The sequence below is a fragment of the Odocoileus virginianus genome, chromosome 9, assembly GCF_023699985.2.
Source record: "Odocoileus virginianus isolate 20LAN1187 ecotype Illinois chromosome 9, Ovbor_1.2, whole genome shotgun sequence".
Classification (NCBI taxonomy): domain Eukaryota; kingdom Metazoa; phylum Chordata; class Mammalia; order Artiodactyla; family Cervidae; genus Odocoileus; species Odocoileus virginianus.
In genome coordinates, this window is record NC_069682.1 from 65,434,451 (window position 1) to 65,452,218 (window position 17,768).

The window sequence follows — 17,768 nt, forward strand, 5'->3', positions numbered from 1 at the left end:
GGATGTGAAGTGCTGACTCACTGGAAAAGACCCTGATGCTGGGAAAGACTGAGGGCAGGAGGAGAAGGGGGTGACAGAAAATGAGATGGTTGGATGGCATCACTGAATCAATACACATGAGTCTGACCAGGTTTGGGGAGACTGAAAAACAGGGAAACCTGGAGTGCTGCAGTCCATGGAGTCACAGTGAGTCGGACATGACTGAGCAACAACAACAACTCTTCTGACCTTGAAAAGAAACTTGATCAGGAAAAAAAAAAAGCCATAACATCTAGTCTGAATTCTACTGTCTAATCTGTCTAATGCAGTATCTAGTCTGAACTCTTCTATCTGTGAGAATCTGGTAAAGTCCTTTACGTTCCTGGGGGGTGAATCTCCTCAACTTTCAAATGAGGGCAGTTAACACCTGAAGCTCTTATTTCACATGGCTGAGGTGAAGATCAACAGATAAAAGTGGGAATAGTTCTTTGGAGAGAGTACTATTCAGAAAAATTTAAGATACTATTTCCATCTCTTTGATACTTGAGTTACCACCTAAAATGCAGGAGACTTGCAGGAGACATGAGTTCAATCCCTCGGTGAGGAAGATCTCCTGGAGGAGGAAATGGCAACCCACTCCCTATTCTTGCCTGAACAATCCCATGGACAAATCTACGGGGTCTCAGAAGAGGAGGACATGACGCAGTGACTAAATACCACCATGGGAAAACACATCCGACGTTCCAGACAAAAGAAATAACAGTATAAGGTAGGGAACTGAATGGCAGAGCTCAGATTTTAAGTCAAGATCAAAGCCAGCTTCCTTCTGCCAGGTCCACAGTCTGAAGCTTGAGGGTGATATGCTTCAATTCACTGCTTCTTAAATCTTGAGATATGGAAACATATCTTCAAAAAATAATTTTTTTTTTCTACTTTGGGAAAGTGATGTCTTTGTTACTGTTATAGGAATCAGAACTGATGGAAACCAAAGTAGATACCATGCTTCCAACTAGAACCAAAAGAAGAGAACCGACACTTTTTGGTTGCTGATCAGGAGAAGAGGAAAGATTATGCGGATAAGAGTCAGTTGAGGACAATGCTATAGTAACCTCTGGTATCCAGAATCCACAAAATCCTAACAGATTTATTTTCTCCACTCAAAGCCAGAGAAAATGTGGTTGAATAGTGCTAGGGCTCTAATAAAGTTTCGGTCTGCTTATGTCAAGTCCTAGAAGCTCATTTCTAATGTGCAATACAGATTTCTCCTTCTGGGAAGATGCATTATTTCCCTATTGCTCACTATAAGTACAACTAAAGCTGCCGGACACTATATATAAAACACACTTAAGAAAACGCTGAAAGGTGAAGAGAAGGTAGACCAACTAGAGTCTTTGGGACCTGTGGAATGACACAGTGTTGAGTTCCTTGGGTTTTCTTTTTTGCCTTATATGCCTTAGATTTGGAGGTAAAGAAGGTACCTACCTGGAAATGACAAAAGAGTGCAGACAAAAAAAGCCTGCTTTCTCCAGCCCAGGACAAGGAAAAAGGCAGGCTAGGAATGGACACAGTGTTAAGACGCGACGTGCTACACTCCAGCCCAACAACACAAGAGCAGACAGTGGCTTACCACATCCACACCAGCAAAGGCTGGTGGGGACTCTAGACTTCTGCCTTTGCCAGGTTGCACCAGGGCACCCAGTTCCCCTGCTGGGTGGTGTCAAAAAGTCAAGTAGGGAGCTTGGATTTTCATCCCTGACAGCTGGCAATGAGGTCCCCAACCACCCATGGTATCAGCAAAGACCACATGGAGAGCTGAACTTCCATCCTGCCCCCAGGTATCTTTGGGGGCTGATTAGGAACATTAACCTCTACGACAGCCAGGTAGTCAAACGGGTGGAGAGGTAGGTGGGAGGGGGGACTGGGATGGGGAATACATGTAAATCCATGGCTAATTCATTTCAATGTATGACAAAAACTACTGTAATGATGTAAAGTAATTAGCCTCCAACTAATAAAAATTAAAAAAAAAAAAAAAAAAAAAAGGTGATACACGCTGTGCACTACCCCCACCTCCCCCACATCCTCTGCGATAGAGGTGTCAGAGGCAGTCAGTCACGACAGAAGTTTCAAATAAGAGCCCAAGTCTCTAATACCCCAAATGTCCAGGTTTCAGTCAAAAATCACTTATCATACCAAGAACCAGGAAGATCTCAAACTGAATAAAGACAGCCAGCCAACAGATGCTAATGCTGAAATGACAGAGATCTTAAGTATTACCTGACATAAAAATCTAAAGCAGTCATCAATGAGGAATTCTGAACACACTCCAGAAGATCTCAGCAAAGAAACAAAGCTCCAAAGAAGAACCAAAGGGAAATTTTAGATTTGAAAAATACAATGATGAAACCAAACTGAACAAAAACACAATGGATATGCTCAACCGCAGAAGGGAGGAAAAAGAGGAAAGAATCAGCAAACTCAAAGAGGGAAAAATATAAAGTACCCAGTGTGACCACCGGAGAGGAACAGATTAAAGACAGTTAAAACAGGGCCTCCGGGACCAGTGGGACTGTAACAAGAGACTTGACATGCATGTCATCAGAGTTCTGGAAGGAAGGAGAAAGGGTTCCAAGAAATAATGGTCGAAAACTCCCCAAATTTGGCAAAGGACATGGATTTGGAAATCCACAGAATTGAGAAGCTGAAAACACACCAACAGGATAAACTCAAAGAATCCACATATAAAAAATTCAGAGTTAAACTTCTGAGAACTAAAAATAAGGAGAAAAGCCTTGAAAGCAGCAAAAGAGAAAAGAGACCTTAACTAATTGAAAAACAACTCAAGTAACAGAAGATTTCTCATCAGAAACCATGGAAGTCAGAAGGAGGTGGCACAACATTTTCAAGAGCTGAAAGAAAAAAATGTGTCTACCCAGAATCCTATATGCAGTGAAAATATCCTTCAGGAATGAAGAGGATATCAAGATATCCCCAGATGAAAGAAAACTAAGAGAATCATCACCAGCAGATCTATCCTAAAAGAATGGCTCAAGGAATTTCTCCCAACAGAAAAAAGAAATCTTGGAACATCAGGAAGAAGAAAGAACACAGTAAGTAAATGTATGGGTAAAAACAGTAGATGTTCCTTATCCTTTTGAATTTTCTCAATTATATTTCATAGTTGCAGCAAAAATTACATTATCATTATTCTCAGTGTAAGTAGGAGAAATATTTAAGACCATTATAAAGGGAAAAAACTACAAGTAAGGATAAACTCCAGTAAGGATTCTATACTTCACCTGAACTGGTAAAATGATACCAGTGAACTCTGATACATTATGTACATGTAGTAAAATATCTAAAATAACCACTAAGAAGCTTAAAAATAGATAAGTCAAAAAAGGATCAGAAAAAAATTTCCAGTAAACCAGAGGAAAGAAGGAAAAAGAAACTAGAGAATCAAAACACAGAGAAAACAATAAAATGTCAGACTTAAGCCTTAATGCATCAATAATAACATTGCATGTAAATAGCTGGCTGTATCAACTATAAAACAGGGTGCCTTAAAATATATAACCTGACTAAACACTGTCTACAGGAAACTCATTTCAAATAAGCAGGTTAAAAGTTAAACAATGGAAAAAGTGACAATCGTGCAAACATTAGTCAAAGGAAACCAGCAGTAGCTATCTTAATATTAGATAAAGTATACTTCAGAACCAAAAAAAAAAAAAATCAGACAAGGAGGGGCATTCTATATTGACAGCAGAGTCAACCCACCAAAAAGACATATCCTAAATGTGCATGCACCAGACAACAGAGCTGCAAAACACATGAGACAAAAACTGACAGAAGACTGAAAGGAGAAAGACATAAATCCATAATTACAGTTGCAGTCAAACTAGAAATAAACAGAAAGATTAGGAAAATCTCCAAATGCTTAGAAATTAAATAATACACATCTGATCAATCATCTATGGGCCCAAGGAAAAGTCTCAGGGGAAAAATTTTTTAAATACATTGTTCTGAATGAAAATGGAAGCAAGAAATTTTACCATTTATAGTAAATAGAGCATAGCTAAAGTAATGCAGAGAGGGAAATTCACTGGAAGGATTGACATTGAAGCTGAAGCTCTAGTACTTTGGCTACCTTATGCAAAGAGCTGACTCACTGGAAAAGACCCTGATGCTGGAAAAGATTATCCCCATGGTGGGAAACTGGATAGAAGGTACATGGGATCACCCTGCATTGCATCTTCTGATTCCATCTAAAATCTATAGTTATCTCAAAACCAAAAGTTTAATTAGAGTAAGACTGCAAAGCAGTTTGCGAGTTGACAATTTTTACAAAAATATGTTGGGGAAAATGCCATGCAACTGCAGCAATGCAATCAAAGACCAATATACCAATCCCAATATATAGAGATTTCTCACATCTGACTCACCGCTTGTTTCTGGAGGCCATCTACTTTGTCTTCTGTATTGTCTTCTTTATCCGTGTTGCCTCTTAAAAAAAAAAAAAAATTAAATAAAAAGAGTAAACATCACACACCACCTAGGAGCTATTCTGAAACCAGGATGCTGGCACAAAACCCCCTTAAATCACTGACCAAAGAGACTCCTTTCTCCACAGGCCTCAGAATCTTGATTTCTCCAGTGTTACAACTTCAACGAGCAATGACCTCCACTCAAGTGAGACTTCAGCAGGAGCCTCATGATCTACTCAGGAAAGTTCAGAGGCCTGCTCTTCAACAATGACGCTATCTTTAAAAAGCTAATTACTGCCTATCAAGAATTAGCTGAATACGTGGCTTTGATAAAAGAACAGATTCTAGACACTGACAGCCGTATAAACCAAGAGTCCTCATGGGCCGACCCCAGCTCCCGTGGTAGAGCAAATCTCCATGCAGAATTGCTCATGTTTGGCAGCGGTCACTTCCAGGGAAGGACACTGCCTGATGGACCACTGGCAGCTCACCTCTAAATCCAATGCTTACTGCCAATGCCTATTTGTTTTCCATGATCCCTGAAAAAATCAACTTTGAAGGATTCCTGTCTCAAATATTCTGCTCTTCGTCACTCAGGTCCCGGAGGCAGGAGGGGCCTCTTTCTTACCTTCGTCGCCTGGACCAGAGGAGAAAACAGCTTCCCCACAGACAAACCAGCTTTCAGCCACATTCAGGTACCTCCCCCAGGTGGTGTTTCTCCCAAGCCCGTGAACCCAACATTAATACCACTGGTCCTCTGGGCATTTGTTAACATTTCTCTGGATGCATCCTTATTATCTTTGAGGGCAGAGAATGTCATGATAGCTAGCTAGAGTGTTTGTCAGGGGCTAAGTGTGGATGGAAAAATGCATTTCATCCTTTTCTCAGCCTTAGCAGATAGTTAGGGGGGCTGGCATTGTGTACCCTTGAGTCCAACCTTGCCTGTGACCCTAGAAAATACAACTTTGGGGGAGAAGATCAGGCCAAAAGCTCACCAAGTGCAAAACAAGAGATTCTACGCTATGTCTTTCAAATAGCCACACACATACACACACATATGAAAACCAGAGCTTTGGCTGTTTATTTAGTTCTCCTATGAATTCATACATTTGGGCTTATGCCAAAAGTAAATAAAACTCAGACAAAGGGGACGTCTCCATACTTTTTTACACACAACCTATGGACAGGACCTGAATGCCATGGCCGTCAAGCAGTGGCTATTCATGGACTGTGCAATCCTTAGAAAACGCCAGTATTTCATCTCAGGCATTTCAAGGTCAGGAAGCCTGAACTTGCTGTGCCTCTTCTTAACTTTCTGCCAAGTACGAGAGGTTAAGAGAGGGCTGAACTCCTCAAGAATCCTCTGACCAGACAAGGCTGGTTAAGGAACAGGGCAGGATGGTGGGCAGCTTGGGGAACCCAGGAAGTATGGAAATGGGTATTTGGATCAAAGTGTTCAGAATTCAAGAGAAAGGCCCGAGGTGTTGTAGCATGTAACTGAAGCAATTCTGGAAGGTGGTTCAGGCTAAAGGGAGATGCCAGGCTGTGAGGAAGACTAGGAGAGTGCTGGGCGCCTGTGGTCAGAGATTCGTGGTGCGACAAGTCACAGTGTGCTTGCTCTGTGCAGCTTCTCACCTTTCAGGGACGTCTGAGGCCCCGTCCGTGACACCCTGCTCTGCAGAAAGCGACTTCTCATCTGGCATGCCCACCTTCTCCAAGAAGCAAAGTGCTGGGTCGGCTCGCATGGCGTTGTACCTCTCGTAACCTGATCGGGGGTGGTGAGAAACGACAAGGTCATGACAGGGGTCATGTCAGAACTCATTAAATCTGCCTTGAGCCCTAGACAGGCATTTTGTTTCCCTTGTTAAGTAAAAAAGCAAAACAAGCCAACCAAAAATACTTCCTTAAGAATAACCAGATCCTGTAAGACTCCCTGTTGGGGGAAGATCCTTGAGCTTAAATGGACTCCTTTGTGTAATGCTTGACCGAAAAAATGAAAGCCGAGCTGTACCGTGTGTCCTTGAAGACACATAAAATACAGATTCCATTCCCCCTTGTTTCTTTTGGACAGCAAGAGGATTAGGCAAGCTGGTTTCACAATTTCTTCCCCTCACTGCATCCCCCCCCACCCCCAACTCTGGACACCCTGTTATCTTGTCATCTCCTGCCTGCATGCATGCTTGTTAAGTCACTTCAGTCATGTCTGACTGTGCAACCCCATGGACTGCAGTCCGCCAGGCTTTGCTGTCCACAGGATTCTGGGAAGAATACTGGAATGGGTTGCCATGCCCTCCTCCAGGAGATCTTCTCAACCCAGAGATCAAACCCTCGCTTCTTATGTCTAACCTGCATTGGCAGGCAGGTTCTTTACCACTAACACCATCTGGGAAGCCCTGAATGGGCTATAATTTTCTTCTGTCCAAATTTATCCCATGTGTTAGAAAAGGAAACTGAGCAAAGTGATGATGCAAAGGATGAAACATAAACAGGATCACTGGGATTGTTGACTGGATTAAAAAGGACTCGTTGCCTCTGTGTTCACAGACTCAGTATAAAATCCTAACCCACTGACCAGGGCTTTGGAACAAGTTCTCACTGTATATCCCCAGAGTAAAAAACAGATGGAGGAGTTTTGACCCAGAAAAAAGACCCCAGAAGGCAGGCAAAACAATTCAACAATGTCACTTTTAACTGGATAACACCATGCTTGAGAATGCTATTTTATTGACTCTAATGTAATCCTATAATGAGACCGGGTATTTGGTCATAGCTGTTGTCACATCAACTATTTGGGGGGAACTCCTATACAATCATCAAAATCCTTTTCTTGCTGCTCCTAACAAAGTCCATTTCTAGCTCTGTAGTAAGTACAGAGAGCCTATCTCAGGTTAGGGTAGATGCTGTGCTGAAAATGAGAACTGGCTTGATCAAACACACTGGATTATACTTTGCTGGGTATTTCCCTTCTAGACTGGTTTCTGTTCTGCTATCACTGCTGATGCTGGTCTAGCCTTCACAGGCAGGCAGCACCTGGTACTTTTTCTCTAAGGGGCTTCAGGTACTTCATTTTTTAATCCAAAGAGACTCTTCTGCCTTCTTCACGACAGGTGCTGCTTGCCCGAGGCATATGGTGGGAGAAATAGGTCCCTAATGTTCTTTATTCAGTCATTCCTCAGGGCGATAGTGTGATTACTTTAAATCTCTCTCATGAGACTGAGGGCTTCCCAGGGACAGAATCTGTATCTGCTTTGGCATTATATATTCAGTTCCTCACACAGTGCCTGACATTGTATAAACTCAATATTAACAACTGCCTGGATGTGTCAATTAGGCCTGGATCCTCTTCCAACAGTCATTGTAGGAAGAACCATTCTCACCCTCTCCCCCTGTTCTGCCTCAGCTCACACCAAGACAGGAATGCCTGTGACTTTCCTACCATTTTGAGGATGCACCTGCCACCATCTCCACCTGCCGCTCCCCAGGAAAAGAGGTGCCTACTACCCAGGCGGGTTCCTCCTCTGCAGACTTCTCGTGCTTAGGTATGAAGTTTGCACAGGTTCTCCACTTCTCTTTCTCAATCAGCTTTGGAGCTGGGTGTGGGCGAGGGTGACTGATTCAGTTCCCTAGAAAACCCTGACTGTTGAAGAGTAGTAGGAGGTGTGGGATAGCAACATAAAGACAAACAGTCGAGCAACAGGCTGCCTGCCCCTGTCCACTTAGTTTAAAAGTTCCTCTGTAAGAATGTGAACTGGGATACTAAAACCCACAGCGTGATGACTACTTCCTAAGTCCAGGCTGCCCTAGAGGGGCGGTGGCCATTTCTTCCTGTGATCAAGAGCTGACAAGAGCATCATTCAGAACAGATTTGCTGCAGTGTCCTTCTTGCTGTCAGCAGAAGCCCCAACAAAGACGCAGCCAATTCATCCATGGTGGTCAGCTCAGAGATGGAACCGGGGCTTTAGTCTTCTCATCTAGGCAGGGTCATAGCAGACTATGTCTGGGGTGGACTAAAAGAGCCATGAAACCTTGGACAATGAACAGCTGCATGTTTCTTAACAGAGAAAATGGCTGCAGCCTTACGGCTCATACTTGTATCGCCAGGGCATGGAGGTGAGGCAGAGAGAGCTCCTGATGGAGCCTTGAAAAATAAAACACCAGATAGCGTGGCTCTCTGAAAATGTCACATGTCCACCGGCTGCTGGGTATCTGAGAGCGCCTGTCACCTGGTAAGACACACCATGTGGGCTGGATTATTCTGCGGAGAGGGCTGTTACGTAGCATGATGAGGTGTGTTACCCAAGTGAGCACAGGTCTAAGCCGAGGCCCATGGACTATCTGCTGGATGGCACCTCACCAGGAGCGGAATCTGATTTGGACTCCGCAAGACACCAAAGAGGATGGGTCCATGGAGCCAACCACAGGCCTCTGTCCAGCCCAGCCTAGGTTTGATTCCAATATCCCTGTCCCACTACATGGGCCTGGTCCCATCCAAAAGTGAGTCGGTCAGCACCACGCGTGGCGTAACGCCAGTCCCCCAGCACTGGGTACAGAGGCGAGGTCTTCCCCGCCTTCACAGTGTGTCTGCTAAGCTCATCACATACGAAGTCTTTAAAGCCAAAAGCACAATGTGGGATACAGAGGGTCATTACACAATGATGGGAGGTATTAATTTACCAGGAAAGTATTGCTGATGATCCTGACACTAACAACACCAGGCCTCCCTGCAAACACCAGAATCTATGTTTTGAAGGAATTCCTCATTAAAATAGGTATGTGCATCGTTGTTATGTACATATTGCAGGTTGGCCTGCAAACGTTAAAGAATTCTACCGATAGGGCGCGTGTGAGAAAGAAAGTGCACCTTCCAGAGGCAGAGGGGTCAGTGGCGGTGGATGGCACCAGGCACCGGTTACGCGCGAAGTGCTGCCCAGGCTGCCAACATGCCCTGTCTCAGTTAATCCTCCTACAACCCTCCAGGAGGGCTGTCTTGTCCTCTCTCCGGTGTCCAGGTGAGGAAACAGGTCAGAGAAGTTTCTGACTTGCCCGAGGTCACACATTTATAAGTGACAGAGCTGGCAGTGAAGGCCAGGGACATCTACCTCTTCCCACTTTTAACCCCTGCTCTCCAGCTCAAAATGCCGGCTAGTTCACTGGACAGGGAAGGTGTGTATCAGGTACATTACAGTGAATATGTTCTGGGACCTGCTTTATTCATTTAAACAGTCGGCTGAAAGCAAGGGCAGGTACTTAGAACAGAGTCAGATGAAGAAAACACCATTCATGTCAGTTTTACCAAGCTATTTTAAAAAACCTCTCTCAGTTCCCTTTGGTCTCTAGGTTACTATATTAAAAAAAAAAAAAGATATCTATGCTATCTTCTATTCTTAAATTTTTATACCAAATAGGGCAAAAGCTATGTACTAGGAATTAAGTAGGTAAGCTGAAATTCTGGATACATGTGAAATGGTAAAACCTAACATTTTCCCCATTTATTTATTGCTTCACTCCAGAAATCCTGGGGCTTGCCATGTGACAGTCACCAGGCCGGATGCTAGGTCTGTGAGAGTGAACGAGAGAGGGACAGTCCCTGATGTGCAGACACACTAGTGAGGAAGACACACCACCCTTTCAAGGGGCCTCACCGATAGTCACACTTACTGTATTTGCAAGACTCACACACTCACCTGGGCAAATTCCTCAGAGGACAGAGGGGAGGCTCTAATTTCTAAGGGAGACACACGACAGGCCTGTGGGATTTCTCAGCAAAGAGAAAACATGCACTGACATACACACCATGTTTGAACACGCCAATGAGGAGGGACTTGTCGGCCTCGGCGTCCCACCAGTCCACCGGGATCTCCACGTAGTCGATGTCAGGCAGGGGCACATCCAGCTCCCTGTGGAAGGAAGGGCGTGAACTCAGAGTGCCTTCCACATGGACAGAACACAACACAGGAGCTCCTGGCTGGAGCCCCGAGGCTAAGCCACATCCCTAGGTGCACGCTTAGAGGCTGAAGGAACAAAAACGGGAGGATTCAGACAGCCGGGGGCCCAGGTGTCCTAACCAGGGCCCTGCATCCAGTTAACACGGGGAGTGACTCAGCAGGTGTATTTGATGTCCAGGCTCCACTCAGACCAAATGATGCAGAATCTGAAAGCACCTTGTGGAGAACCTGTTGCCAGTCGGTCTGGGGTGGGGCCAGGGGCTCTACACACATCAGGCGATTCTAATGTGCACCTTCAGTCGACAACCACAGCTAAAGCCATCAGTATGTCTGCTAGGTAAAGGCAGAACACCCCCACAAGTGTTTGAATTCACACATGATCAAAGGCTGAAATGTGCCCAGGCACCCTAGTCTGACATGTAGAGTCCATGAGCACTATTCAAGAATGAGCCAGTCTGCACTGCTGCGCACAGAGGAGGAAGAGAGACTTTCAGGGGAGAGACGCCGCAACAGGAGCAACATCCTGGCCAGGGTCCGCCAACAGTCTGCTGGGTCAAACTTCTGGCTCAAGGGATGAATGCGGCTCACCCCAGGGAGCAGACCTACAGGGATAGGTCCCTCTCTGGGTTTCTGTGCACATTCTGAGAGCTCACACGGACCCTTAGCTAACTGGCTTTATTTGTCTGAACAGCGTCCTCACTCTTGGAAGGCTTTGGGGTTTGAGGGAGAAATCCACCTGGATGGCTCCTCCCTCCCACCTCCCAGGTGCCTGGAATGCCTCCTCTGCAACATCTCCAGCTGGTTCTTCCATCAGGTTCTTCTTGGGCAGGGCTGCCTGCCCCTTGACAGGCCCAGCTCTCCTTGCAGGGGTGGGGCTCCCTGACCGCACCTCTCCCCACCTGGCCCACTGCTCTGCCTGTGTGGTGCCATGTGCTGAACAACTCTTTTGGGGTGAGCAGTGTTTCGTTCCTCATGGCAATTTCTCCACCATAAAGTATTTAACCTGAATAGGACCACTGACAACTAACACCGCGGAAAGCAAATGAAAGGGGGAAGAAGGTGGGCAAGTGGACTTAGTCTTTTCATGTTCCACTCACTTCCCTCCATCTGCAGGTCTAAGCAAGCAGGCGACAGGGGAATAACTAAACTCAGGTAGATTACTTCTACCAGGTAACAGGAGATAAATAATCAGGTTGAATTCTGCTGCCTTTACATGACTCACAAGTTGGACCTTTTTGCTGGAACACCCAACCTCCCTATCCTCATTAGAAATGCCCACGGTAACTGTGCAATGTGTAGCCAACGGTAACAGTCAACAAGCTGACTGCTCCTGATCACAGAACGCTCAAGGGTAGGACCGTCACTGCCCTTCACCTCTCTCCTCCTTTCATGCTCCTGTGACCACTAAGGCCATGAGCACTGCCCAATGCGAAGAAAGACAGGGAAGGAACCACGGCCCTGGGGAATCTCAAACAAAGTTCAAATGCCAACACTCGCAGTCCTGGGGGAAGACTAGTCCTGTATGGGGCCAGAGGAAACTGCAGGTCTGGGGGAAGGGATGGCGAAGGAGGTGTCTGGGATCCCACTCACACACTGTGGCTATCTGACAGCCCGATCAAGTGGCAGCCAGGGGCTCAGTAGTCTCTTCCCCCAAACCTCAGCATTCTACAGCTTCAGAAACCCTAGCTTACAAAACTAAGGCATGACACATCTAACAGGTGACAAAGCATCAGTAATATGACTAAGTATTATTAACAAGCAAATAAAGGAGAACCACTCAAAGGTGGAAGAGGACTGAGGCCAAAAGTGGGTAAAGCTTTGTCTACACCTGCTACGTCAAACATCAACGTCACTCATATCCATCTGACAATGGTCAGTTAAGGCAGAGAAATGACTGCTTTAAAAGCAATTTTACAACACTACCGGGGCAGGGGGCGGGGGTGGGGGGTGGTGGTGGTGGCGTGGGTGGGAAACAATTAAGAACCTTACCAAGAGCCATATTATTTTTGTTTTTGTTTCTTTGTTTTTTTAAAGAGAAAGAAGGTTTGTTCAGGGAGACTCTCCACAGACAGAGCGTGGGTCAGCTCAGAAGATGAGAGAGGCCCACGAGCTATGTTTTAAACAACCCCTTTTTCTTTTATTGCACTCACAGATGACCTGGCTGAATCCTCCTCACTCTATCAGCCTGCTTTAACCAGGGACTGGGTCCTGGGAGGGAGTGAACACAGGCCTCATGAAACACAGGTAGGTTTGTCCATTTCCATCAACAGGTACTTTATAGCAATTCCTTCACACTGGGCGTTAAGGATGACCTATTTTACCTGGCTGGAGCTCCTTCAAATGCTTTATCGGCTGCTTCTCCCAGTATTTCAGCTTTTAGGTAGTAGAGCATCCGGACTCGCAGAAGGACCCTAGGAAAGGTGGACGCGGTAAAGAAACACATCAGAACCCATCAGCTGCTTGTGCACTGCCATTCCCTCAGGGACCCAGGGCAATTCTGGGTGCTCCCAGGTCGTGAGTACTAGAAAAAGAGAACATTAATGGCAGACATTCCTGTGGTCATCCCCATTTCACACATGAAAAGGTTATCTTGTCAGTTATCTGTTAAGGTTACCCTGTGAGCCATGGGGGTCAGGGGAGTAGAAAAACAGCAGCTCCCTTGGGCCTTAAGATGACTCACCCTGACCACGTGGCCACTCGACCTCTAGGGCAGAGCTGCCTTCCAAGAGGCTCGTTACCTATTTCCTAGTTGAGTGGGGTACATCGAACAGTGATGTTTTCAAATAGTTTCACTTGTACAGGTGCCTGTTGCATGCTCAGTCGCTTCAGTCGTGTCCGACTCTTTGTGACTCCATGGACTGTAACCCACCAGGCTCCTGTGTCCATGGGATTCTCCAGGTAAGAATACTGGAGTGGGTTACCATTTCCTTCTCCAGGAGATCTTCCCCACCCAGGGATCAAACTCATGTCTCTTGTGTCTCCTGTATTGGCAGGTGGATTCTTTACCACTGTGTCATCTGGGAAGCCTGTAACACCCTTAACTTTAGCCAAACAAAACTGCAGTATTGCCTTTTCTTTCTTCTCTTTTTCTAAAAATGACTGTTCTCTCAGTATGAAATCTACTTCCAGAAAGTGTGCTTTGCACAAAAGCACAGCTTGATGAATCTTCACATACTGACCACACATGTGTATCCAGGATTCAGATCAGGAAATAGAACATCTCCCCACAAGGCCCCACTGGTGTTCCCTTCCGGTCACTTTACCCACCCATGAACACAACATCACTGTCTTGGCTTCTTGAGCTTAGATCTGAAGCAGCTGTTTTTTAGCTTTTTGAAGTTCTGGTAACAACTTCATGCACTCTCAGTACTATCATGCTACTAACAACAGCAAACAGCAGTTTGAATACTCACTATGTGCCAGTATGTCTTAGCTCACTTGATCCTCAAATCAAAGCTAGGAAGTAGGAACTATTTTGAAGGAAATCAACCCTGAATATTCACTAGAAGGATGTTGAAGCTGAAGCTCCAATACTCTGGCCACCTGATGTGAAGAGCTGACTCAATGGAAAAGACCCTGATGCTAGGAAAGACTGAAGGCAGGAGGAGAAGGGGGTAGCAGAGGTTGAGATGGTTGGATGGCATCATCTACTCAATGGACATGAGTCTGCACAAACTCCAGTAGTTAGTGAAGGACAGGGAGGCCTGGCGTGCTGCAGTTTATGGGGTTGCAAAGAGTTAGACATGACTTAGCAACCAAACAACAACAAGGAACTACTGTCCTTATTTTTAAAATAATTCACCTGCAGGTAAGTAATGTGGCCAGGATTTAAATCCAGGCAGTCCTGACTGAAGAGCCTGTCTTGACCCTCATCTGATATTGGTGGTGTGGTGGTTTAGTCACTAAGTCGTGTCTGACTCTTATGACCCCATGGACTGTAGCCCGCCAGGCTTCTCTATCCATGGGATTTCCCTGGCAAGAGTACTGGAGTGAGTTGCCATTTCCTTCTCCAGGACATCTTCCCGATCCAGGAACTGAACCTGGGTTTTCTGCATTGACAGGATTCTTTACTGCTGAGCCACACAGGGAGCTCATCTGATACAGGGGTGGCAGTAAACTTACTAGTGAAAGAGCCCATAATTCTAGAAGCTCACAGGCCAGGTATGCTGAAGCAATCCTGCCTGCTCAGGAGAGAACCAGAATCTAAGAGCAAAGGGTGGACAATTCAAGGAAGCAGGTTGTAGATTCAATACACAGAAGGACAATGACTTAGAATCATCTGGTAATTCAGAGGTAAACTCCCATCACTAGGAAGACTGGAGCGGAGGCTGGAGGACTCCTTGCCCACAGAACTCCCAGGCTGCGTGGGGGGCGCTGTAAGGCCCCACCAGCTCTGAGTCTCCAGGTCTCACTGAGCCAGAACCAAGAAGACAGTGGTCTCCACCAGATTCAGAAGAATAAACAGCAGTCAGTTTCTTCAAACCCAGAGAACTGCGTTACTGTTTTATTCTTTGATTCCTGGGGTAAGGCTTGCACTCAGGAGATAGTTGGGGCTGGTGGTAGAAATGTTGAGGATTTCTCAGAAGTTACAATTAATTCTGCTTAGCATCTGTGATGACCGTGCAGGTGTGGGGGAAATTCTATGTCCACCTCTCCAGCTCAGCCTGTTTCCAACACTCCAGACTCCCATCTGCAGCTGGGGACAGGGCAGCCAAGTGCTGTTGCTGTAACTTAATAAGGCAAAACTGTAGTCCTTTGCTTTGCTCTTCATCATTTAACGAATGTAACGATTCTGTTATGGAGACAAGCACCACTGTTCTCCCAGCCCACAAGGCTCACAACCGTGGAGTTACCAGCTTTTCATGTCCCTCATCACACATGATGCTTTCTCCTTTAGTCACACCTCTCATAGTTGACATTTTCTCCCCGGTTCTACAGTCAGCATCCTAATCTAGGTCATCATGATCAACATTTATGATGACAAAACTCAGAGTTGGCTATTCAGCTCCAGGTAAGCACCTACTCCATCTTGTAAATTGTTACCAGATTATTTCTCTCCCCAAATACCATTTTTTCAATAATGTCTGACTTGTTCAAGAAACATGGCAGCTTAATATTAATATTGACAGCAGACTCCTCAGGAGCCCTAACCCTAGCCCTAGGTTAGGCTCCATGGTCTCCCATCCATCAAGGAGTCCTTGTCCCCGCTAGCCTCCTTTCTGTGTATCCACATGCAAACCTGTCACTGTGGCTGGTGCTGTCACTCTCAACTAAACTTCACAAGGACAGGTTCATTTTCTATCACTTGTTTTCTTTATCTCTGCCTGCCCCACCCCAGCTGTTAGCCCTGGGATATAAAGAATGCTATATCAGATGTGTGTCCATCAAACACCAGGCGGCCATGGATGTCAAAGCAAACGGGAAGAGGAAGAACTCGGCATGGTGAGCTGAGCGTGGTGCCCACCAAGGCCAGTCTCCGTTCTCGCTAACATGCCCTTGGGGACGGAGGGAGGGGAAAGCAGTGAAATCACCAGTGTCCTCAGAGGATCTTGAGAGTCAGGTCAGAAGATTCTGTAGGAACTCCACTGGTAAGAAAGGCCAGGTTCCAGAGGAGAAGAGAGATGGTTAAAGGAGGTAGAGAGGGGACTTTCCTGGTGGTTCAGTGGCTAAGACTCCTGTGGCCTGACTTTAATCCCTAGTTGGGAAACTAGATCCCACATGCCACAGCTAAGCAACTAAATATCCCACATGTCCACAATGAAGATCAAAGATCCTGGTGCAGCTAAACAGATATTTTTTTCCAAAAAAAAGAAAAAAGAGAGGTTTCAGCGTGAATGAACCCTGACCCAGCTTCCAGCATAGAGCCACCTGCCTTTCTGACCCTGCATGGTGGGCCAGGGGCACCCGGTGGCCTCCCACCAGGGGTGAGGGGCACTAACTTGTTGCAGTGTTGTTTGAGGTGCTTCTTGTAGCCGTCGTCATGTAAGACCACCTCGGGGTTGCAGGTGGCCAGCCAGTCTGCGTTCTTTAACTCTGGGAGCAGCAGCTGGTTCTTCGTCTTCTTCCCCTTCCTCCCTCTGGGGACCGGAGCGGACAAGCCTGAGTCAGAAAGGCAGGGAGGTGAGCCAGGGTGCCTTCAATGTGGTTGTCGGAACAGAGCTGGGCTAGGGCAGCAGGGGGGCAGCTGGGCTACGCGTGGTGGCCCTGGACAAAGGACCCCGCTCCTCAGCCAGGGATGGCGAGGGAGCACCCAATCCCCTACTCAGTGAACCCCTGGTCCATTCAGTCAGTCAGGAAGAATCTACCAAGTCCCTGTAGGATCAAGAAAGGTGCAGCCGAACCTGTGTCCTTGGGGACCCCACCACCCAGCTGGGGAAAAGGAACACTGAACCTGAAGATGAGAAGGTGAGCGAGCTGTGGCTCAGCACAGGGAAGGAGCAGTCCCAGGAAACAGAAAGAGGTGGAGCTGGGGCAGAGCATGCTTTGTGAGTCCTCGGGTCACAGGAGGAGATGCTGTGACCCCGAGGGCAGTGGGCAGGAGCGGGCAACTTCAAGAGGGTCCAGCCACACTTAAAACATCCCAGGTAACATGGATGAGTGGGAAGGAGAATGGAAATGAACAAAACCCAGCATCTTTTCCCACCGGCGGCATTCTGAAATACACCTGAGAAGAGAGAGAAGTCCTCGAAGCACAGTGACGTGGACCAGCGCGGAAGAGGGAGGGAAGGACACCCCGCTGCCCCGCACCTGAGTGGTTCTGGAGCGTCTGGGCCTGCCCGTCTTTGGTGGGCGTGATCAGCTCCCAGATGAAGCTCTTGATCTTCTCGTCCCCTTTGTAGTGCTTGACGCAGTATACCAGCAGGGCCCGGCAGATCATCTCCATGTCCTTCTCGTTCAGATGCCACTTGAACCGCCCGTGCGTCAGGATGTCCTTCCACCGGCCCCAGCTGAGAGTGGACCCCCAGAAGGACGTTAGAGGGAGGAAGAGCCAGCCGTGCCCTCCACACGGCGGGACACACAGGAGCCAAGAGCGTGTCTCGACTCCTAGTGGGGTCTATTAACTTCCCTGGGGGCTTTGTCTCCGGAAAAGCCTCGGAGGCCTGCACACTGCAGCCCACCAAATGCCCGAGGGGACCCGGACACTGGACACAGAGAGCTTCATACGGCCCCTAGAATGTTAAGGAGGGAGGGGTGACAGTATCTGGAGTGAGGGATACATTTGGAATTAAGACAGAGTCCAGCTGCAGTGCTGGAAAGCGGTGAGGGGCTCCCAGCAGCTAAACCCTCGGCTTCTACCAGCGCCAGAGCCCGGCACGCATCATGCGGTAACGCTAACATCTGCTGCACTGATTCCTGT

General features: G+C 46.8%; 1 protein-coding gene across 5 annotated transcripts in view; it reads right to left on the minus strand.

The window, feature by feature from the left end:
- The window catches only part of CHD6 (chromodomain helicase DNA binding protein 6), a 193,912-nt gene that overhangs the window by 26,949 nt on the left and 149,195 nt on the right, over window positions 1–17,768 (minus strand). For all 5 annotated transcript variants that reach the window (XM_070472634.1, XM_070472635.1, XM_020869725.2 and 2 more), the window contains 6 exons: window positions 17,159–17,358; window positions 16,351–16,510; window positions 12,733–12,822; window positions 10,260–10,363; window positions 6,102–6,231; window positions 4,425–4,485 (listed from right to left, as the gene is read on the minus strand). In XM_070472634.1, coding sequence (XP_070328735.1) covers window positions 4,425–4,485; window positions 6,102–6,231; window positions 10,260–10,363; window positions 12,733–12,822; window positions 16,351–16,510; window positions 17,159–17,358 — 745 coding nt within the window. The remainder of the gene's footprint in view (window positions 1–4,424; window positions 4,486–6,101; window positions 6,232–10,259; window positions 10,364–12,732; window positions 12,823–16,350; window positions 16,511–17,158; window positions 17,359–17,768) is intronic.